At 48.1% G+C, this 24,201-nt stretch overlaps 1 protein-coding gene across 4 annotated transcripts in view; it reads right to left on the reverse strand.

Moving 5' to 3' along the window:
• Positions 1-24,160, reverse strand: part of Ack-like (activated Cdc42 kinase-like) — a 218,140-nt gene extending 193,980 nt beyond the window's left edge. For 2 of the 4 annotated variants that reach the window (XR_012826587.1, XM_075684157.1), the window contains exon 1: positions 12,115-12,298. Coding sequence is in view for 1 of the 4 variants with exons in the window: in XM_075684157.1 (XP_075540272.1) it covers positions 12,115-12,287 (173 nt within the window). In the remaining 3 variants the exon portion in view is untranslated. Of the gene's footprint in view, positions 1-12,114; positions 12,299-23,930 lie in introns of those variants that run through there. The other 2 variants (XM_075684160.1, XM_075684158.1) reach the window with 1 other exon arrangement.
• Between the last annotated feature and the right edge of the window lie 41 nt (positions 24,161-24,201).

Below are 24,201 nucleotides of genomic sequence, written 5' to 3' on the forward strand. Positions count from 1 at the left end.
CGGGAATAGTGTCAGTGTTGACACCACTCCCGACCTAACTTTCATCAAAAACATAGGCAACTATGATTGGACTAATACCGGGGAAAGCCTCGGTAGCGATCATTATATCATAGAAATCCACATTCAGGCGGGTCCACCCCGCAAGAAGGGCAAACGAGTTTCGCTCACGGAATGGGACCGCTTCCGCCAGATTCGGGAGACAACCGCCACCGAGCATATAAACGATCTCGAGGCCTGGATCGGCGATCTCAGAGATTGCGTGAAACGCGCCACGAGGGAAATCCCTGAAGACGATGGTCTGGTAGAGGTGGATAGCCGCCTCCTGCACTTGTGGGAAGCCAAAAATAGCATGCAAACCCGCTGGAAAAAGAATAAACTAAACCGTACACTCCGCTTGCGCATCGCGCAAATTAACATAGAAATCGAGGAATACGCTAACCAATTAACCAAAAACCAATGGGAAAAGGTATGCGACAGCATGCAGGGACAACTCGGTCTAGCCAAAACGTGGAATCTCCTCCGATACCTTATGGACCCGGATAAGAGTAAATCCGAGCAGAGGAAAAGCCTCAATAAGATCACTCACCAATACCAGGGCACGAACGACGAGCTCCTAACAGAGCTCAAAACCCGGTACATAGGCACAAATGCACAAATCCCCCAGAAACCATACACTGGTCCGGAGAATCTCAACCTAGACGCACCCATCCTAGAGGCTGAAGTACGAGCCGTCTTGCTCAAAATCCGAACTAAATCTGCACCAGGCCCCGATGGAATAACGAATAAGTCCCTCCGAAATCTAGACGACGTATCTATCACTGCCCTAACAGAGTACTTCAACCGCTGTTGGGAAACAGGTTCTATCCCCTCGCAGTGGAAGCATGCACAAATAATATTCATACCTAAACATGGTAAGCGACTACAGCTCGAGAACTTACGCCCGATCTCTCTGACCTCATGCGTAGGAAAACTCATGGAGCACGTTATACTTAACCGCCTCCACAATTTTGCGGAGGACAACAACTTATTGCCGAACTCCATAATTGGCTTTCGTCCAAAACTTTCCACGCAAGACATCATGCTTCAGCTTAAACACCAAGTTCTGGACCACATACCCAAGAATGGTACCCGGGCTGTCCTGGGCCTTGATCTTATAAAGGCCTTTGACAACGTAGCGCATCAGGCTATACTAGAGAATCTGCAGTACCTAGGTGTGGGCCAGAGGACCTACAACTACATCAAAGATTTCCTCAACCACCGCACAGCGGAACTAAGAATAGGAGAACTACAATCGGACAAGATCCCTCTTGGAAGTCGTGGCACACCGCAGGGATCAGTCTTATCCCCGTTCCTCTTTAATTTAGCGATGATCAGATTACCGGAACAACTTAATCAGATTCCAGGTCTACACCACAGTCTGTATGCCGACGACATTACCCTGTGGGTGGTTAAAGGTAGCGATGGAGATATAGAAACCACGCTGCAACAAGCTGTAGACACGGTTGAAAAGTACGTTACCGACAAAGGCCTCGCCTGCTCCCCGCAAAAATCAGAACTCTTCCTACTCAGAGCCCCTACAAACCGCAAATCCGACACTGCGCCATCCCCAGAAATCACTGTGCGAGCCGGAGGAGGCACGATCCCGGTGGTGACCACCATCCGTGTACTAGGCCTCTTCATGCAAGCTCACGGGCGCAACGGCAACACAATTCATAAACTGGAAGCATGCGTTCAGCAGACGATGCGACTCATTTCAAGAATTGCCAACCGACACTCTGGCATGAAAGAAGCCAACCTCATAAGGTTGGTACAAGCCTTCGTTCTCAGCCGCATCACCTACATCACCCCGTACCTCTGCCTCAAAGCGGCTGAGAGAGAGAAAATAGAGGGGATTATCCGGAGGGCCTATAAACAGGCTCTTGGGCTACCTATAAGAACGGCCAACGCTAAATTGCTAGCCCTAGGTGTGCACAACACCCTCGATGAACTAGTAGAAGCGCACCTTATATCTCAATACGAAAGGCTAGCTCAGAGTGCCGCCGGGCGAAACATCCTCCAGAATCTCGGCATCAACTACGAGTCGATGCAAAGCATTAAAGTAGACATTTCTCACGATCAGAGGCGCCATCTCAAAATTAATCCACTCCCTAAAACATGCACCCCGAATTCCACAAGGAAAGGAGGGCCGAGCGGTCCAAAGCCCTACATCAGAAATTCCACTCCTTCAAAGACGTAGTCTATGTCGACGCAGCAGAATACATAGAACGCAACTGCATGTCCCTTGCAGTGGTGGACTCCTCAGGTCAAATACGCGCTGGTGGTTCAATTCGCACCAGAAGCTCCGAAACAGCGGAAGAGGCGGCTATCGCTCTGGCAATAGCCTCCACACATTGTCATTACATTATTAGCGATTCCAGAGCAGCAGTACGCAATTTTGCGAAAGGTCGGGTCTCGGCTCCCGTAAAACACATAATAGACACAAACCAACACCCACGACCAATCCAGATCATTTGGGCACCAGCACACTCCTCCCTACCCGGCAACGATGCCGCCCACACCGCCGCTCGAGGACTCGCCAACCGAGCACCCGGATGGCTCACGCTAGGGTCAGGGAGGGATCGCATGGTCAGTTACCAGGAAATAACTCAGCACTACAGGTTAGCCAGGGCAGAGTACCCGCCAGCACACAAATCGCTTAACAAGCGACAAGAAGTAGCTTGGAGACGACTTCAGACGAACACCTACCCCAACCCCGTAGCCTATCACTACTACTACCCGGACCAATACCCTAATACATGTAAGCATTGTAAGCAAAAAGCGGATCTATTCCATATTATGTGGTCGTGCCCAGCCGAAAATCACGCAAATCACGAAATAAGTAGTACTGAGCAGTGGGAGGCCGTGTTGCTCAGCTCCGACCCTGACCTGCAGGCCAAGGTCATCGAGAGAGCTGAAGAAGCCGCCCGGGCCCAGGGGCTCGTGGCTGCCTAACAACAAGGTCATCCGTCAATACCTTGTTTTCAAATAAAGTCTTTACTCACTCACTCACCGCTTACGTTCTACGAGGAGGCATGCAGGAACATAACACTACAGTTGTTTGCCCGGAGTGGGCTCGGTGGTACCGCAAGGCGCACGATGCTAACTTTCGTGCTCCTGGGACCCGGTTTGCGCGGTGATGCCTCCTTTCCGGCTCCCTTCGGACACACTGCGTCTGTGACATCGACAGCATCGTATCAAGTTGGCCTGGCCCCTGTTGCAACCATATCGCTCTTGCGGTTTGACTCGTTAACGCCCAACGTGATCCATCTTGATAAATGTTTCGGCAATCCTGCGACTCCAGCGACCTCCGAGGAACTGCATAAATTGGGACAACGTCTGCTACTACCCTTTAGTGGGCTCGGTGGCATCGCAAGGCGCACGATGCTAACTTTCGTGCTCTACTGTGTACAGGTTGGTGAAAAATATCGTCTTACGAATTGTTTCAGAACCAGCTGTACATGCCTGGTGGCGTTGCCGAGCCCTGCCTGTTTGTGGTCATGTTGCATGAATGTGTCTCGCATGGTTCACTTATTCCTAATTACGTGTCGCGACATAGAGGAAAACCCAGGTCCTGATGCTGATGAAAAGGGTAATCTTGATCCTGATTCTGGTGTTCTGCAACAGATTTTACATACGGCCACAGAAATTAAGGCTTCCCAAACTGAACTTCAAATCGGTATGCAGGGCGTCCAAACACGGCTGTCGCTCATTGAGAACACGCTTGCAACACTCAAGGACTGCAAAGAAAAAGTTGAAAAGTGTGAAACAACTGCTAGTGCGGTTCAAAAGCAAGTCGCACATGTATACAGTAAGATGGACGACATAGAGAACAGAAGCCGCCGGAACAATATTGTGATATATGGTATTCCAGAAAGTAGCGATGAAGGCCCCGCATCTTTGAAGAAATATGTCGAGCACGAAATCTTGAACCATTTGCTGAAAGTAAAAGTAAAGACTGTGGAGCGCGACCGTCGCGTTGGCAAAAGATTAGCTGATCGACATCGACCCGTCATATTGCGGTTTTTTTTATTTTGCCGATAAAATGACAGTTCTGCGCAACTGTTCAAAGCTCAAAGGCACAGACTTGTCGGTGTCGGAGGATTTTTCGTTTGCAGTTCGTGAAACGCGCAGGAAGTTATGGGAGTCCTCAAAACCAAACCGAGCATGTGGTGATAAAGTTGTGCTTCTTTTCGATAAACTGAAAATAAATGACACGCTGTATGCATGGGATAAGCACGTGGAAAAAAGGATACCTCTTAAACAAGCGCGTTCTGAGACGACTGGTCGCGAGGGTAATAGTTCAAATGCATGATGCCAAGAAAGTACACCGCCGTTTTCTTTATTGTGTTTCAACGTGCATAATGCATAGTGAACCAAACAGACAGAGGAGATTTTATTGGCTTACGAACCTGACGTCTCAGTGATTACAGAGACGTGGCTTCGTCCCTCTATCCACGACTCGGAAATAATTCCAGAGGGCTACAGCCTAATTCGCAGAGATCGTGATAGCCGTGGAGGCGGAGTTATAAAGAATGGTCTAAAGTTCCAAGAGGAACAAGGTATACCTAACCACGAGAGTCTCCGGTGCACAGTCACCATTTCAAACCACACCTCTACTAATAGGTGGAGTATACAGACAGCCTGGGGCACCTGAAACTTACCTTACGGAATTACACAACTACCTCCTCGAGAGAATGCATGATCGGACGAAGCTAGTACTTGTTGGCGACTTCAACTTGGCAGGAATTGACTGGGATAACCTGACCGCCAGCAATAGGGAAGTAAACAGCTGCGAACGACTTTTTGAAACCATGTTACGTTTTTCTTTATCCCAACGCGTAACGCAAGCGACACAAGTCCAAGGGCTTGTTTCTAATATTTTAGACCTTGCTTTGATTTCCTGCACAGTAGATACTGAAGTTTAAGGTGGAATATCTGACCATAAATTGATTCTAATTCATTTTCCTAATCTTAGCCTGGCAAAAAGTAACACTAAAAATGCACGTACAGTTATTAAAGACTATTGCGGGGCAAACTATGAAAGCATTATTGATCACCTGGAAATGAATTATGACGATTTTCACGCTGAACCTTCCGATGATGGCGAGAACTTATGGCTAAAATTTAAAGCGGCAATTTTTCACTGTGAAAAAACATATTCCTACGAAACGTAAGAGGACAAGGCGAAGAAATCCTTGGATAACGCGAGAAATTATTCATATGAAACGGAGGCTGAAAAGAATCCGGAAGCGTAAATGCGATCCAACAGTAATAAATATTACCACGAATTTAAAAGCTTGTTACGGCAAGCAAGAAATAACTTTTTTTCACACACTTTAACAGATTTCATGACAAAGCAACCGAAAAAAATTTTGGCGTTACCATGCTAAGCCGGACAGTCCAATCCGTAAGATGGAAATCAACAGCATCATTACTGAAAATACGCACACAATAGTTAACTCATTCAATTCTTTTTTCCAGTCCGTATTCACCCAAGCATTCCCAGTCCAAGTACCGCTTGTTCAACGTGACTCGGCTATGCTGGAAATCGAGATAACCGAACGAGGTGTCTTGAACCTGCTTCTACAACTAAATGTTAAGAAATCCCCGGGCCCAGATAAAATTCCAAATGCGTTTCTTAAGCGTTATGCAGAACAACTTACCCCCTTTTTGCATAAAATATTTACTCTTTCACTGAAAAATGGTGCAGTTCCGACATACTGGCTTCGCGCTAGAATAACCCCAATTCATAAAAGTGGTAACAAACTTTCGGTGGAAACGTATCGACCCATATCACTAACTACTTGTTGCAAATTGATGGAGCATATCCTCAACAAAGCCATCATGGACTACCTAGTGTCTAACAATATACTGTACCATACTGCGTCAATAAGTATACACAGTAACAGTAGGAATAAGCGCGCAGGTGCAAACAGCCTTCTTGATTGATGTCAGCTATTACCCAATAACAGTCGTGCTGCTATATGACGAAATAAAGAGTGAGGAGAAGGTTTCTGTCAAAAAGTAAATGTTTGAAAAAGAAAAAGACGACTTCGCGCTCCGCTTGCCAGCTTCTGGCGCCGCGCACGACAGCAAAATTTGGCTGAGATCTTCAGAGCAGCGTATGCTATCCGCGGACTATGTTTTTTTCAACAAGCCGGAGGTTTGGCTGAGGACCCGTGTGTGATGACGGGAATGGTGCACCTGCGATCGACGTCATTGACATCGCGCACAACTCCAGAGTGTCGACGTCATGCGGTGCAGAAGTGAAAAGTACGATCGGTCAAAAATAAAAAGGAGATCGTCATCGACGTCATTTATGACCACTTGAGGACGAAGGTAAATTTCCGGACAGCTGTTCTGAGTTTTCTTTTCATCGACACCCATTATTTTATCCAGTTACCTGCGCCGCGCATCCTCTTGCTCTGAATCTCAACGATATCTCGGCTTTGCCAATTTGCTCCCTAAAATCACACCGCCTGCGCACCACCGTTGCCCGTTCCATGCGCGGTTCTTTTTCGCGGCACCCGTCGCCGCTGCCACAGCCGCGGTCGCTCGGCGGGCGGCAGGAAGCGCAGGCCCCAGCAGCAGCGCGGCCCCGAAATAGTCGCGAAGGGCTCGGAGCCAAGAGCGGCTTCCCTTGGTGGAAAAATGTGCTGGATGCTGACGATAATTGGCGGTGACGTTGACGGCTTCATTTCTTCAACGTTGAGGCCAACACGAGGGTGGCGGGTTGATGTTTAGCGTCACCTTGCGAGCACCACTGCTGTTTGTCTGCGTAGTACACAGAACACGCAGGGAGAGGTGTCTGCTTGAGGCGTCCTTGTGCGCCATATTTCATAACCTCCGAGAGGGTTGAGCGTTGTCATTTCCTCACATGGCACATCGCATTGTGGCAGAAGTATTAAATTTGAATTGGATTATGGGGCTGTGCGTGCAAAAATCACAATCGGATTATGAGGCAAGCCGTAGTGGCGGACTCTGGATTAATTTTGACACCGCGATGTTCTTTAACGTGCCCCAAAATCTAAGTGCACGTGCGTTTTCTATTTCGCCCCCGTCGAACTGCGGCTGCCGCGGTTGGGATCAAATCCACGACCCCTAGCAATGCCACAGCCGCAAAGCTAACGCGGCGGGCACAGAAGTGTTGATTTGACGGTCGAACGCTTCCGTAGTGCCTCCTGGACCCTGCGTTGCGCTTTAATTAATGCGGCTCTGCTTCTGCGCGCCCTGCATAAGTTGCCCGATTGACATATTTTCATGGGTTTATTTTTCACAAATAGAAGCAACGTACCGTGCCGTACCTTGAACTTAAGCTTATCCTGTGTCCCCGCAACCGCTTTCCTTGGCTTCTAATGTCACCTCCCCCCGCTCTTGTATAGGAACTGCCTCTTCTTCTCTTCTCTCTACAGGTCTATCTGCGTCCCCTCTGGCCTTGCACGTTAGAAGAAAGGGAAGCGCTGCAGTTTCTGCAATGCGTCTGAGGGGAGTCACGGATATTTATTTATTTATTTATTTATTTATTTATTTATTTATTTATTTATTTATTTATTTATTTATTTATTTATTCACCCCAGGGCCTTTGGGACGTTACATAGGGGTTGGGTGCATGGTTGAACAAGGACAGAATCTAAAGTTGCGGATGACATCAGAAAAAAAAAAAAGAAAAAAAGCACACACATACAGAAAGCACATAGTGCAGGGCTTGAAAAAAAAAAAAAAAAACTAAGTACAAAGATAAGCTAACGTGTTCAAGCTAAAAATGCAGACAATTTTTCATTGCGCCTTTCAAGGCCACAGCATCTTCTATGCATTCAGGCAATGGATGGGAGCGGATGGTTCCAATCTGTTGTTTTCGGCAAGAAAGAGTGCAGAAATGGCAGCAAACCGAAGGTTGCCGAGATATTCGCCATCGATCCTTTCTCCTAAGCCTTCCCAGTTTAAGAGCTTGAATACTTCCAAGCAAGCAGTGAATAGCATTGGAGAGATTGTGTCTCCTTGTCCGACACCTTTCTTTATAGGCATATTCCTATTTATCTTGAGTAGAATTAAGGTGGCCGTAGAATCTCTCTAGATATTTTTCAATGTATTTATGTAAGCAGTCTGTACTCCTTGATTACGTAATGCATCTATGATTGCTGGTATCTCTACTGAATCAAATGACTTATCGTAATCTATGAAAGACATATAGAGAGGTTTACTGTACTCTGCGGATTTCTCGATTACCTGATTAATGACATGGATGTGATCCACTGTAGAGTATTGGCGGCGAGGAGTTACGGAGTAGCCATCTGTTGGAAGCGCCTCCCTTGCGTAGTATGAGGGATCACGCGGCACGCTCCTCATAGGTTTCGCTTACGACGCTCAATAAGAACACCACGCGGCAGCCTTCCTGAACATTTATGTAGGTACCCTATAAACAAGGGAAGTTTTGGACTGTCGATATAATAATCTTGGCAGACTGAAAGCACAGAATCGTTTACAGATGCTATCTTTTTATCAAATGCGTACAGTGAACGCTACTGCGCGCGGTCGCCGCGATGGAGTCTCCCGAACCGGCTTCTTGCGTGAAAGGTAGCCAAGCGCTGAGAGTGAACTATGTGAAATATGTTCTTATAGTGGGCTGTATGTATAACCAAATGGGGCATAACAGAATGGAGCCTCAATCCAGCGATCGCACGGGTTCGCAGCGACCGACATGCGCGTCTGCATGCATGTCCGCGCACAATGTTTTGCTTTCGCTGTGAGCGCGTTTTCGCACCGTGCCGTGAGCTTTAGGCCGCAGCATATGAGTATTTGACAGTACACTGGCAACCATTGTTGCGTGGACGCTATCAGAACTGTCCAAAAATAATTCCGTTATCGAGACTTCGACGCCTAGCTACGGCGACTGTGATGTGCCGTCGCGACGATTCAATCGTTTTTTGCCTTCTAAATTCTTGGACATTTCAATATTATTTCTCAAGTTGCGTCGCACTGTATGTTTATCGGTCTTCTCAGCGTGCGATTTCCCTCTGCTTGTTTTTCGTAATCCAGTGCACTAATTCATAACACAAACATGACCATATGCCATGCCTTTTCTTAATGTGCGTCTTACCGCTCCCTTTCCGTTCCAGTGAACTTGCCAGTATCTAGCATCAACAAGTTCATAGACCAAACCGCCATGAAATTAGCCGGGCAGCGGGCGCCGGCGAGCGTCTCAGTGCGCGTTTTCTGCTACTTACCGAACATCGCGCAGTCCCGGCGCAGTAGCAGAAATGTTCCTCGCGTCTGTGCTTGCTGCATACCCGCGTTGTAGCCGATGGCAGTCTGCCGGTTCTAGGTTTCGCTAGCCAAGCTTCACGCAGCTCCTTGCCCTGCGGCTACGTGTGAATAAGGCTGACACCGGGCTCCGTTGCGTACGTCCGGCATTGCGGCACCGAGCAGGAGCCTACCATGCTGCACGCCTCCAAAGGCAGCCACTACCTATTATAGTACTTTCAAATGTTGTCAAGCAGACACCCAAGGCGGTAAAGCCTCAACTTAATCAGAACCGCGGCGCAGGTGGGACTTTCAACTTTCGTTTTTGGCTCGCTTTGGCGCTTCCGAAGCAGCCGACGCGGCCGCTGTGTCCACGTGATCCATCATGCCACGTCACGCTGACGCTAGCTCTTCCAGTGGCGGAGCTCGCCCCCAATCCCTTCCTGAAGCCAGCCTGTTCCCTTGGTTGACTAAAGTCCAGTATTGCCCTTATTCTATTTGAGATTATTTTGGTGAATGTTTTATATAATACCCGGAATAAGCTAATGGGCCTATAATTTTTCAATTCTTTAACGTCTCCCTTTTTGTGGATTAGTATAATGTTTGTATTCTTCCCGTTTTCTGGGACCATAGCGCCATGAACCGCCAATGCACCGCCAAGTTTTGAACGTATGGGCTTCTATGGACGCTTCGCTACCAGGTACACTTGATACCTTGCCAACTGTCCTCGAGCCGTCTTCGCCGGCTATGGAGGCGATAGTGGCGCCGCTACAAAGGCCAATTTTCAAAGCCACACTTAACTGGACGGCAGTGGCTCGAGCACATGCCGCCTACAAGATAGGCCTGTGCACTGCTTTATGACGTCATACTACTTGGATTGAAATTTCCACTGTCAAGCCCGGCGTGACGAAAGCGGTGACGTCAAAATCACCGCTGCTTACTCGGGAGCATCCCCATTACATTATATGGCAGTCGGGCAAGGTAACATGACGTCATAGATCCAAGTCCACTGGCCTTGCTTTATCTAGGAGACGTTGGCTCGAGACGACTCTGAATTCGCAAGAAACACAATCTTTTTCTGTAAGATTAAAGAAACGAGACAAAGCTTTTCCAAAGCTCAGCCATCGAACTGCCGCATAGTACGTCACGTCTACTAACTCAGATTCTGCCGTCTTTTGAGATGTACGAAACTGGCGGTGATTGAGCCTATTCGACCTAATAAGATTAGCAGCTGAAACAACAGATTTCAGAAAACAGGACATGCCTACGTATTTCTCACAGAAGGCCTGCTCGTGAATCATGAAGTGCAGAACATTGGCTTTGGCAACTAAAATACATTGGCCCTACGAGTCCTTTGTTAACCCAGGACGTGTTTTTGCCCCCATCAATTGTGACAGATTTTAGTTTGGCCCGCAAGTTGTACACGGAGCGTCTTTTCTAATCCTTTTAAATGGGCACTGAAGGCAAATTCTAAGTAAACTAATACTGTTAAAATACCATTCCAGAAACCTCGCACCGCTTGTTCCGTGCAAACTTAGTTTAAGAGAAAACCGTGTCTGGAGGGACCGCATACCTTTAGCGCAATTCAAATCACCTGCCGCCGAGCGGGAGAGCGTTGACGTTACATGCGCTGACCTTTGCAGCAGTCTGTGAATAAAACGGTCCCCGACAGACGGCGCAACGGTTTTTGCCCAAAACGCAAGCACGCGGCTATGGAGAAGCCGAGCCAAGACAGAGCATTGGATTCGCCGCTGCAGCTGCTTTTGGTCAAGTGGCACGGACTGTTCAGGCATGCCGCGACATCACATGGACGTGAAATCTCTGGTACTTACATTTTGTGGAAGTTTCGCGATGCCAGCAGAACCAGCGCCGCACTACGCGATAACGAAACCACTGAAACGCGAAGACGCGGGCGGCGCATGGTCGAGCAAAAGGCGAAACCTTCCGACCGCCCGCGTCGTTGTCAAGGGTAACGTCACTGTGTCAACGCGTCGCAGAATAACCGGCGTCGGCGTCCCGCGTCGACCTGGTTTCAGCAAAAATCATTGCCAACCACGCAGGCCCCCCATGTAGCGCAAAGAAGTTACTGAACTAATTCAGTTTAAATAAAATACGTCACAAAAATCGTAAAGGACGACTTACACACAACCTACAGACATGATAGTGTCGGACTGTAGCTTGAATATACGAGAATTACGCGGAAACAAACACAACCCCATTCTCCAGCGTTTGTAAAATCTCAAAGGCCACAGAGGCGCACCCGGTTCCTTACAACACCTCCATATGGCGCTCGCCTCCGCCGCACTGCGGCCAATGCAAGCGGACGCGTTTCTGCCAGAAAGCTCGCCTTCGTGCATAGCGTTCGCAGCCAGCGTTTCCCGGTAAACATTACGGTTACACAAGCTGCAATTGCCTGGAAGCGTGAGAAGCAGTCTGGGATCTTTGAACGTTTCGCGTTGCACTCTTAAAGGCGAAGCTTGAAGGATTACTGACACAAAATTTTGAAGTGGAGATAACGCGTGAGGTAGATTTATGTGGGCATACACACATCGCCTGCAAAATATCGACGGCGAATATAGCTTAGAACATATTTAAAATCAATTTTAAAGTACTTCCGCGCAGCCAACCGCAAAACGCGGCACCTCGTGACGTCGACATCAAGGAAGGATTTTGTAAACAACCGAGAAAACGCTACGTCACGAATTTTTCGTTGGCAGCCATGCTGCTTGCATGTGCCCTTCTCAGTTGTTGCTTGTAGTGGGACGCTCTCCGTGTCACTGCAACTGCAGAATTAAGCGGGAGTTTGTCGTTCGACGCCGATTTGTCGTGTCTCACCATTGGACGTGGCCGATGCGAGGGTCTGGAGGTTCGTCCTCACTGTCGCGAGCCGCAATATCCGAGTCGCTGCTTTCCAGTGGGTCGAATCGAAAGTGATTGGCTACGTCTAACACGGCGGCTCCCACCTGCAGGAAATCGTCACATCTGGACGAAGATGGTGGCGAGGACATCGCAAAGCACGTGCAGGCGTAGCCAACGAACTAGCAACTCGAAGCTCGCGCGCGTCAGAGCATACGTCAGAGGTTTTTGCGATCACGTGCCCAACTGCGTTTACATTCCTTCTCTGCTGGCCCATCTCGTTGCTCTCAGAAACCTAAACTTGGACTGGTCGCTACAAACAAGCCTTCAAATAATTACCTGTCGCGCTCTGAAGTAAATGAGGTTTCGTGTCGTGATTACCGGGTCATCAGCTACTTATTAAACCAGAAAGATCAGATCGATATTTTTTGTGTCGGTGCTCCTTTAAGCGTTTTCCAAACTTTATTCCAAACATCGAATAGAACTAGATAAGTAGCGTTTTCTTCAGTCTTAAAATGCAATGCAATTATCTTTCTATTATGAGAGGAGTATTAGTGACAGAAATAAAATGAGGAGTGCCTTGGACATAAAGCTAGTACTTGAATGTCCCGGGTGAGCCGCAATTCATGTCCTGCATTTACCTCAAATTCGAAGTTGGGGTAAATGCAGCACATGAATTGCGAGAAAAGCTGATGGTAATGGAGCACTAAGCGTGTTCATCTTCACGATAAAGAGCGTGCAGCTGAGCACGCCTCCTTGGGGCACACCAGTTTCCCGTATAAATGGACGCAACAATACAGTGCCGATTTTCAAGCGGAAGGTACGATTAGAAAAATAGCTTTCTATTATGTTTAGCATATTTCCACGGATGCCTATTCCCGACAAATCTCGCAAGATTTTGTAAAGCCACGTTGTGTCGTACGCCTCCCCCAAATCGAGGAATATCAATAAGGAAAACTGTTTACGTACAAATGCCTCACGGATATATCCTTCAATGCACACAAGATGATCAGCATTGGACCGCCGTTCTCTGAAGCCACACTGATAGGGATCAACCATATTGTTCAGTTCAAGGAAATTTATAAGTCGACGATCAATCAGTTTTTCAAAAAGCTTACAAAGGCAACTTGTGAGAGCCAACGGGCGGTAACTTGCCACCGAGGAAGTCCTTACTCAGCTTCAAGGCTGGAAAGCAATAGCTTCCTTCCATGACAATGGAAGGCATCCGGCAGCCGAGACAGAGTTGAAAACTGCAAGGAGTGTCACCAGTGTGTCAATGTGGAGAGGTTTCTAATCCTGTCATACACGATTCTGTCAACTGCCAGTGCAGAGCTCTTACATACGCTCAAGGCCGCTCTCCAGCTCGGCAATATTAAAAAGGACAGTTATAGGTCATCTTGGCTACTAGACGCGAAAACACACACGGCACAAGGAAGGAGACGGGACAGAGCGCCACTTACAACTGCTTGTAAGACGTCCTTTTAAGACAGTTATAGGGTTCATTCGGTCAGGATTTACGATCCAGTGATTCAGGGTCAGCTACTTGTGTATATTTAAGGAATGATATTGAGTAAATGTTCGCCCAGAGCGCTGGCTTGGTCTTCGGAGGTCGTTAACTAAGGGTGTAAGGGTTGGAGTCAGGCAAGAAATAAATGGTAGCTGGCCCATGCCACCGTCAACTCATTTACGCTGAGGACGTTGTGGAAGGGAGAGACTTGTTCTCATCGAGAAGGAGGAATATGGGAATTATTTAAAGTATCTACATGAGAATGTTACAGTTCATCAGTCTAGCATGATTGAAAGAAAATGCACACTCAGCAGCCGCGCCACGGCTGCTTATAAACACTGTCTTCCCTAGATCCCTAGGTGAGGGAAAGTAACCGTTCAACCGTCGACCAATTCGGAGCGTCCGAATTCATCGAAGCCGACGAGCCTTTGAGGGGGAGGGTTTACACACTCACTTCCGCACAGGTTTCACTGACCACACCAAGGTGAGAAGGTTTTCGCAGACACGAGTCTTGCCATGAGCAGGCGCCTCTTGGTCCCAGAGTTGACCCCGCAGACAGTGGCCGCCGCGTCTGTCCATTGATTGACGACTTGACACCCATGAGACGGCGCCGCAAAACACCTCCTTCCAGGAGTTCCCCCGCTCCAAACAAACCGTGACGGTGACGGCAAATCCACTAACAATACTTGGTCCGCCGACTGCGTCAGATATGCCGGCGCCGCTCGCTTGGGGACGCGGCGTTTTGTCGTCCTTACAAAGCGAGGCGCCGCAGCAGACATGCCGGCGCCAACGGGTTGTTGACGAGGCGCATTCTTGTTTTCACAAAGCGAGTCATCGCAGCGGGCCCGGCAGAGTTTGACGGTCGCTTCCCCGAAGATTGCCAGCCCCCGCAGGTCGAACGTAACAGCTCCTCCATGGCCCGGAATATCTCGACTGGCCAGTGCTGATAACCGCTGGGCAGGAAAAGAATGACTGGTGGCAAGGGGGGATGCCTTGGCTTGCAGAGACCAGCTGTGAAATGACACCGCCCCAAAACATCTAACAAGGACAGGCAACTGTAAAACGAACCCCACAACGCGGTTCTGCGCCGAGATGACGTATCTTGGATCTCACTTTAGACCCGCTGTGCTTCAAAGAAAACATAAGTGCAGAAACAAAGAAAAATGCTGCATTTCGCTACGCCAATTTTTGAAAGAATTTCGTGCTGACAAATTGAGTAATCATGGATGGAGTCCTGCTAAATGAGAGGGGATTTTCTTGGCTTAACAATATTAGCAATCACAACCCCAAAATTTAGGCGGTATCCTTAAACGCAGAATTTAAATTATCCTGCTCAAACCATCCGCATTGCTATGCAACTTTCCCTTCTTATATCTTATGGAGAAGTTGTACTCTTGGAGAGAGGCTCCATCGGAGCAAGCGGCCATTTCACGTCAGAGGACAGCGGTCGGTCTCGAAGATGAACCTCGCTCCGTACAAGTAACACAACTTCTGGGCTGCCCAAACTAAACAAGCACATTCCTTCTCTGAAGCGCTGTACGCTTCCTCTCTAGTACGGCAGGCATAGAGGATAGGATGTTCCTTATCATCGTCGCCGACCTAAGTACCACGCCCATGCCCCTGTCGCTTGCGTCGCACTGAACTATGAATTACTTTGTGTAGTCTGGCGCATGACGCACAGGACTAGAAACCAATAGCGTTTTCAAACCTTGGAAAGCGTTCTCTTTGTCCTTGTCCCAGTGCACGCTATTCGGTGCTCCCTTTCGGGGGGGGGGGGGGGGGGGGCGTCCGTTAAAGGACTTGCTATTGAGTAATTCGGAATGTACCGTTGATAGTACCCCACAAGACCCAAAAATGAACGAGTGTTTGTCTTCGTGCGCGGCTGTGAAAAATCTCCAATCGCAGCTATTTTCAGCTCGACCGGCCGTCTTGTGCCCTGGCCGACAACATGGCCAAGATAAGTAACCTGCGAACAGCCAAATCTACACTTTTCCGCCTTCATCGTTAAGCCGGCTTCCCTCAACGGTGAGAATGCCTGTTTGAGGTGCGATACGTGTTGTTCCCAGCTGTCCGAAAAAATTGCTACATCATCAAGATAGGGCAAGGCGAACTCCTGCAAGTATTTTAGGACAATATCCATTAACTTAGAGAAGCTAAACGGCGCGTTCTTCAGCCAGAAGCGAGAGGGCGAAAAGTGCCTACAAGTGAGATAAATGCGGCATAGCGGCTGGTACTTTCTGAAAGGGGAACATGCCAGTATCGCCGTACGAGATCTATAGTGTAAATATATTTAGCAGCGCTAACTCTTTCAATTCGTTCCTCAATGTTGGGTATCGGGTACAGCTTATCCCTAGTGATGGCATTTTAACTTCCTGTAGCCAACACACGGACGAGAGTCCTTGTTAGGGGTTTCTACCAGTATTAGCGGTGACATGCAGTCACTCTCAGTGGGCTCAATAACTTTCAACTCTAGCATGCGCTGTATCTCTGCCTCCATAATTTCTCTCTGTCTTGGAGACACCCTGTAAGGCTTTGATCTTACGGGTTCGGTTGATGTCAGCTCTATTTCATGCGTTACTAGTTCGGTTCTACCCGGCCGATCGCTGAATCTGTCGAGATATTCCCCTAACAGCTCTTTTAGCTCATTTAGCTGCTCGGGTCTAAGAGCGTGCGAGCTTACCGAGTGTTTTACTACTTCTTCTATGCCGATTTCAGAGTTGGATGTCGCCCTATACTCCTTAAACTTGGTACTAGTGCCATCCTGCTCTTTGATGGTATAGTTAACGACTCCGCTCCGCTCTGTATACGGCTTCATCAAATTGCAGTGATGTATACTCACCTCTTTCCTGCGACCGGACATTTTCAGAGCATAATTAGTATCCGAAAATTTGTGCAACACTTTAACGGGCCTGTCCCAGTGAACTTCAAGCTTGTTCTTTCTTGAAGGTTTGAGGATCATTACCTGGTCTCCGGCGTTAAACGTACGAAGCCTCGCATTCTTGTCGTAATAGAATTTGGCGTTCTTTTGAGCTACTCCCATGTTCTTTCCAGCTAGTTCTTGGGTTGCGCTTAGCCGTTCCAGCAAATTTAGCACGTATTCAACCACTGTTGGACTCTCTCCTCTTTCTTCCCGCATCTCTCTTAACATTCTAAGTGGAGAACGGAGTGTCCTCCCATACACTAGTTCTGCTAGCGAGAACCCTGTAGCCTCATAAGGAACCGTTCGCAAAGTGGCCGGAAGACAATCCTTCCAGTCCTCCTTGTGCTCGTAACATAGCGCCCGCAAAACTCGCTTAAGCACCGAATGCCACCTTTCTACACTCTTTGACTTAGGGTGATAGACGGAACTGTGTATCGACTTAACCCCCCACTTTTGTAAGACTATGGAAGTTAGTGAGCTGGTGAATACTGAACCTTGATCCGCCTGAATTTCGGCTGGAAACCCAACTCGTGCAAACACTGTCAAAAGCGCGTCTACTACTTCGGTGGAGCTGAGCTCTTTCAGAGGGATTGCTTCCGGAAACTCTGTAGCCGGACACAGCAATGGTAAACATGTACCTGTAACCCGACTTTGTCTTTGGTAGAGGCCCTACCGTATCTATCAAGTCGTCTGAAAGGTTCTGAAATTAAGGGCACTACTTTTAGTGGAGCTTTCCAGGTTTCTCCTGGTTTATCAGAGCGCTGGCAGGCGTCGCATGATCTTACAAAGTTTTCTACGTCTCTGAAACAGCCAGGCCAGCAGTATTCCATAAGCAATCTTTCCTTTCATTTGTTTATGCCTAGGGGGCCAGACTACCAATTCCCATGACAGAGACTCAAAAGGTCCTCCCTGTAGTTAGTAGGTACCACTAACCGATCGAATCTTACCCTTTTGGTCTGTGTAGTGCCGATACAACAATCCTCCTCTCTCTTGTATCATCATGTTGCACCTAGCAACACCTTCTTTAACTGTGTGATGCAATTTAGCTAAGCTGTCTTCATTCTTTTGCTCGGCTGCCGGTGACTCTCTGTCCACACGTACGAGCCGATCAAAATTCTTTGAGGCCGGCGATAGTAGCGACCCTGTCTCGCTTGCGAGTGCGTCGGCTGGCCCTTCCTGCAGGCGTGAACTTTGACACCCTAGTGATACGCTTTCATTGAGCTGGTCAGCTAACAGGGTTTTCTGAACAGTTTTTTCGTCCCTCGAGCCTAGTTCGGATTCGGTTGCTGAAGTTACCTCTTTTGCTACTTCCGCTGGAGCAGCTTTTGCATTTTCAGCCGAAAGCGACGCGATTTTACGCGCTTGGCCTAGCTTCAACGCCTGTACTACGCCCTCTCCCAGTTTAAGCCCGTTGTCACGCAGTAACTGATCCGACCGATTCGAAAAAAATGTAACGGTACTGCACCGACAAAAATTTGGAAACTGCAGCCTCGGTCACGAGCTCCCCGAATGGTCCACTGATTTTGACTTCGTCCATGGGCAGACACACGCTGTGTTCTTCTACAACCTGTTTGATACATGATACTTCACCCGTGAAGTCACCTACCGTCACGTAAGACGGATTTACAAACAATGTCCATAGTGGCAGCACTGTCTCGCAGAACCCGGCATGGTTGGCCGTTAACTTGCAGGTCGTAAAGATATGGGCTTAAAATTTCCATATTCTCGTCTTTTTCATCCACGTACGAGAAAACTACGCTAGGCTTCCCACAGTTCACAGCGATATGTCCGCGTTTCTGGCACTTATAGCAGCGGATCGGTCTGAAAGATTCGAATTTTCTTTTATGCTCTTTTTGCCCGATTTCCCCGTTTGACTTCTCGTTTTTTTCCTTAGGACTTTTCCTCCACGTCTACATGCTCCGGTCGTCTAGTCTGCGAAACCATCTTGAACGGAAATGGTTTCCACGGTCCATTTCGACCATGCCAATTTCCGTCCTCGGCTTTCAGCTTTCTACGCGTTGCGTACTCTTCGGCTAATTCAGCCGCCCTGCACACTGAACAGCACACTGAACAGCAGACAACGGCTGCTTAAAAACACTGTCCTCCCTAGATCCCTAGGTGAGGGGAAACGGCCGTTCAACCTTCTGACCGATGGGAGCGTCCAAAGTCATCGTAGTCGACCCGCCTTTGAGGGGGTGGGGGGGGGGGGGTTCACACTCACTTCCGCACTTTGGTTTCACTGAACAAACCGAGGTGAGAGGATTCTTGTCGACAACGGCCTTGACCCGAGCAGGCGCCTCTTGATCCCAGAGCTGACCCCGCAGTCAGTAGCCGCCGTCAGTAGACCGGGAATTTATCGTTTTCGAAGCGGCTATTCTTATACTAAACACAAGCAAACAAGTGGTGTGCCTTAGGGATCAGTACTTTTACCAGTATTGTTTAATACATTTACTGAGCAGAATCACCGTTCACCGAGGTGTCAGTACCTATGTTGACAACATTGCCTTTCTTGCTATGGCTAGTGACATTTACTCCCTTTACCCAATTTTGCAGTCGTATCTAAGGGAACTGGAAGGCTGGCTGGATAGCTTACACTTAAGCCTGAATGCTGATAAGTGTGCTATCGTTGTTTTTCCCGTTAAAGACCCAGTATACATATCGCTTGAATATCATCTCGAAGATATCCCACAAATAGAGTCGCTCAAGTGCCTTGGAGTTATCTATAACGGAAATCTTAACTGGCGGCAGCATATTGAATATATTGCGACAAAAGGAGCTCGTACAATGGGCATTTTGCGCAAGTTGAGCAATCGAAGAACAGGAATGCGAAGAAAACCCCTCTTGATGGTATATAAAACGCACGTTCATGCGGTTTTAGATTTTGGCTGTGTTTTATTCTCAGGTGTTCCATCATACAAGCTTCGGCCGCTGGTTAGAACGAGAGGCGCTACGTCTGTGCTTAGGCCTTCGGTAAAGTGTTTCTTCCTTCCTCCGCCGGGTTCTTCCTTCTTCGTGTTCGCTCTCGGCTTCGGTATCCCGGTACTAACGATGCTGTATCCGAACCGATCTATTTACAGGCAGATAGTAACGGTTACAATGAACATACAGCAAACAAGGAAAACGGGTTCACATTTACGAGTGCGGCTGAGCAAGGCCTCGGAGCAGTCCGTCGCTCCGATCGGGCACCTGACGAGAACGGTCCGTCGTCTCTCTGGCCTCAGCCCACACTGCCCGCTCAGCCGCGCACATTCTCACCCCCAGCCGCGGGACCATGCGTCCGGGCTGCGTAACTGGCACCGGCCGCCGCCTCGGCCCGACCCAACACTCCCCAATTACTCCCTTCTCCAGATGCCGCTACAGCGGCTCGCTGCGCGATTTATGGCGCTCGCCAGAACCAGTGCGCGAGAACCCCTGCCGCTCCCTTTTTCGCCGAACAGCGCCCGGCCACCGCCTTCCCAAAGCAGGCGCTCTCTGGAAGTTGCCCGGTTGCGAGCCAACAGCACAGCATCACAATGCAACACGTACACAAAAACAGAGTGGACCCCAGAGAAGTCGAGCAAGCGCGCACTTAAGTAAAGAAAAAGAATGCACACATGAGCTTCGCCAAGCCGAACATTCACAACGACCTTACACCTTCCAAAATACGTTGCAAATGCGGTATTGCACCTGGAAGCGAGAATCCCATCCATTTTATGCCGATTTCACCTTCTGGCCGTTCAGACTTTTTTACGACTACATGAATCACCATTAAGCCGTCCTCAAATAATTTTCATCTCCGATCCAGAATTACTTTTCCCGTTCGTTGGCGCAGGTTTCATATACCACAGATTATATTTCTGTAAAAAAATTACTTGAGCTACGAAGTGTAGAAATTCGCGATATGCTTCCCAGTAGTACGCATGAAAATACGTCGGAAATTACGTTCGATGACATTTTTCCAGGCTACGCGGAACTACTACCTTAGGAATCTTAAACAGCATATTACAAGACCATCTAAGCACTCTAGCAACAAACATTATGATTGCTACAGATATACATATCGCAATGCGAGGAAAAAAACTGGCATTGGAATATTTGGTCCTGCCGGTCTTTTTTTTTTCCCTTTACGGGCCACTAAAGGCAAATAATAAGTTGACGTGGACAGTTTATATACCATTCCAGAAACCCCGTAACGCTTGTTTCGTGCCAAGAATGGACTTGGTTTACGAGATAATTGCATCTGAAGGGTCCGAATACCTTTTTTTGACATTCAAATCTGCCGCCAGCCAAACGGAAAGTGGTGACGTTGCCGTCGGCGAGCGCCAGACAGACGGCGGCGGCACCGAGCCACGACAGAGAGGCGGATTCGCCGCTGCACCTGCTTTTCTTGGTCAAGTTTCGGGACATCACGCGGAAGTTGAATCGTTTGCGCGAGTTTCGCGAGCCAGCAAAACCAGCGCAGCACTACGCGATAACTGCTGGTACGCGAAAGCGTGGGCTGCGCGAAGTCGAGCGAAAACGAAACCTTTGAACCATCCGCGTCTTTGTAAAGTGTAATTTCAAATAGTTCTTTTTTCTAAAAATGAAATAGAACTGAATAAGTAGCATTTTATTTCGTCTTACAATACAATGATGTTTTTTTTTTGCAACGATTAGTTGAGTACTAGTGACAGAATTTAACTGAGGAGTGCTTTCGTCATCAGGCAAGTGCTTGAATCCTGTCCTGCATGAATCACGTCCTGCATTTACCTCAGTTTCTCGATTATCAAGGCCCTGTTCGCGTTAATATTGACGCCTTAGAGATTCTCATGCACTAATCTATCACTTTAGCTTGACTTAGTGCTTTAGTGTCCCTTTAAGGGTGCCTGACTTTGTGCCTATTTTTCTGGCGGTGTTTATAGTAGTAATTCTAACTTTACGTAAATTAGACCAAACGATTACAACAGCTGGTATTCGCTATCTGTGTGTTTTTCCCTTACCGCAAGTAGTGATTCGTCCATGTTAAATTTTTCACTTGCTAGTTCCTGCCCATCTGCAATGTGTTCACGTGTTTTGTGTACCCGGTCATAGAGGTTTGTTTTTCAATGAAACTGCCGGTTCACTGGCAAAGACATCACGCTTTGGCCCAGTCCTTCCTGTTCTACAAGTGACACATCACGGCAGTCAGATTCGGAAAGCCTCGCCGAAAGCCGTTCGCTCGCCGACGACGCAGGAGCTGCACGCCGTAGTGGGCAGACTGACACCACGTGGGGCCCTTTAAAGGTGCACCCGCGGTGCACATGATTCGCCGGAAATAGGTCATCAAGGTCGCCGAAGTCTGCTGTCTGTTTTTTGACTTGCGGAGAACTGCAGACTTCAGGAACTCCTACAGTCGAGCCGTTTTTAATCACGTGCGAAATAGGCGTGAATGATACGTGTCTCAACATAATTCATTCTTTCTGGAGCAGGCAACGCTAACGGCTCACAAAGTAACCCTTTAACTACATTTACCACGGACGAAAAAATCGCCACTTACATACAGGGGTGCATGCGCAGTTGTGCGAATGCTGCTCGTTTTACGCTAGGTGGACACTACGTGCGCGAACAATTCCACTCATCAAGCACGTAGTTGACTGAAGTTCCCTGATTAGGTTTTTAAGCAACAATTCAGGGGCATGTCGTAATGCAAAGCTGAAGCCGTGCAGCACGCAAAGCATGCCCATCGTTTGCCAGCAATCTCGCGCCTCGAAAATACGCGGCGTATTCGATTAGTGCTCTTTTTAAATCTGTGACTGCATCTTTCAACAGTCCAGCTCAGTATTAACTACGAATGCAACTGCAACACATCTAATGTTCTGGCAGTGATGAGGAAAATGTTAGTCGTTTTTAAAATGACACCTTACTGGAGTTCATTGCAAAGCCTATTTCAAACAATTATGTAGTTTTAAGATGTAGCGTTTACTGAATTCATGTCTCGCATTGAAATCGACACGACCTATTATAATCGAGATTAAGTATTTGATGAAAGGCTTACAATAACACACACACACACACACACACACACACACATATATATATATATATATATATATATATATATATATATATATATATATATATATATATATATATATATATATATATATATATATAGAATGTTTTTCTAGATAACGTAGGTGAAACAGCTGACGGTGTAAGATTCCTTGACGTACGCCATTAGCCAGAAAATAATGTTTTTTCGTACGGGTTTTTCGCGCGTTGGCTCTGTAATGGAAGAGACGTGCACTGCTTCATAAAAGGCGAATGCCACACCATCTGCGCTTACTTCCACACCTGTGACGAAGAACGGTGAAATTCCGCGCTCCGACCACAATGGTAAAACTACACTCGGTCACCGAGTGCAGGCGATGGTTTCGTGTGAAACGAAGTGAAACAGCAGCACCAGCCCGCTGCGTACCGGAAAGTGCGGTAAGACGACACGACAGGCGAAATCACGGGACACAAGGGGCGGGCGCCTCTTCGCCCCCCCCCCCCCCCCCCCTGATCGGATGGTGTTCGGCTCAACAGCACAGGCCCAGCGACGCGATGAGGATGAGGCGTCGAGCGACGGCGCAACACTTCAGCGGCCACCGCCCCGCATCTGCGTAAACTGCTCGGGCAAAATCAAGAACCGCGTGACCACTCTTGGCGAGGTGTAGTTCGCACAAACTAGATCGAAAAGCACCACTCGCGTGCAACATGTCAGTGTTCCCTTTTTCTTTTTTTTTTCTTTTTTTTTTGCACATACCTTTGTAGCTGCTATTATTCCGGAGAAATTGACGGCCTCGCTGCTTTGGTCATTTACGAAGAAAACCTTGCTATATTTGGCGGAAGTTTCTGCGGCTAGAAAACATCGCTACACTGCGTCAAACGTACAACTGACGGTTATGAACGGTCAAAAATGCGGAGGAGGGCGAAGATATGCGCTTTTCGACGCGTCCGGCGATAATGTGGTACGAGAACAGTGCACTGCGACCCATTTGTTTACTCGGCCGAGCAAAAATACACTTCGACAGGAGCGAGTACCGGTCAAACAGACGCTGCAATCAGTTCTTGTTTAGAAGCCAAACTGGTCACACAGCTCCACACAGCTCGCAGATCTGTCTCATACGCTCCGCAAACTCGCAGAACTGCCTTCAGTATCGCAAAGGCGCATGCCACGGCAAGCGCGAATGAGTAACAAAAGAAAGAAAGAAAGCACAGAGATTAATATTTCAGTTATTCCTCTTATTAGGTTGCGACAGCGTCAAACTATAACTAAACCACAGCCGTCGCGGCGAAGGGGCTTTATCTGTGGGACCAAGACACACAAGCACGAACGGACAGCAAACGGAAAGGCAGACGGACTCCAAAAAGTTTGGTAGAACTTACTTTCGAAGTGTCACGCCGGGCTAATATCCATATAGGACACCCAGGAAGGGCGCAGCAACGTGCAAAGTGTCGCCAAGAGGGCTCCTAACTGTGAGTCATGCCGCTAAGCACTCTTTGTATGTGTACGCACAACATCCACAACGATGAAAAAAACAAACAAAACTTAAGCGCAAGTACCCGCCACCAAGCACAAGCTCCATGCCAAATGTAGGAAGTTGCGTCGGTTGATTTCCGCCTATGACGTACTCTCAGTGTGGCCAAACCTATTTTT

Source organism: Dermacentor variabilis, chromosome 3, assembly GCF_050947875.1.
Source record: "Dermacentor variabilis isolate Ectoservices chromosome 3, ASM5094787v1, whole genome shotgun sequence".
Lineage (NCBI taxonomy): Eukaryota > Metazoa > Arthropoda > Arachnida > Ixodida > Ixodidae > Dermacentor > Dermacentor variabilis.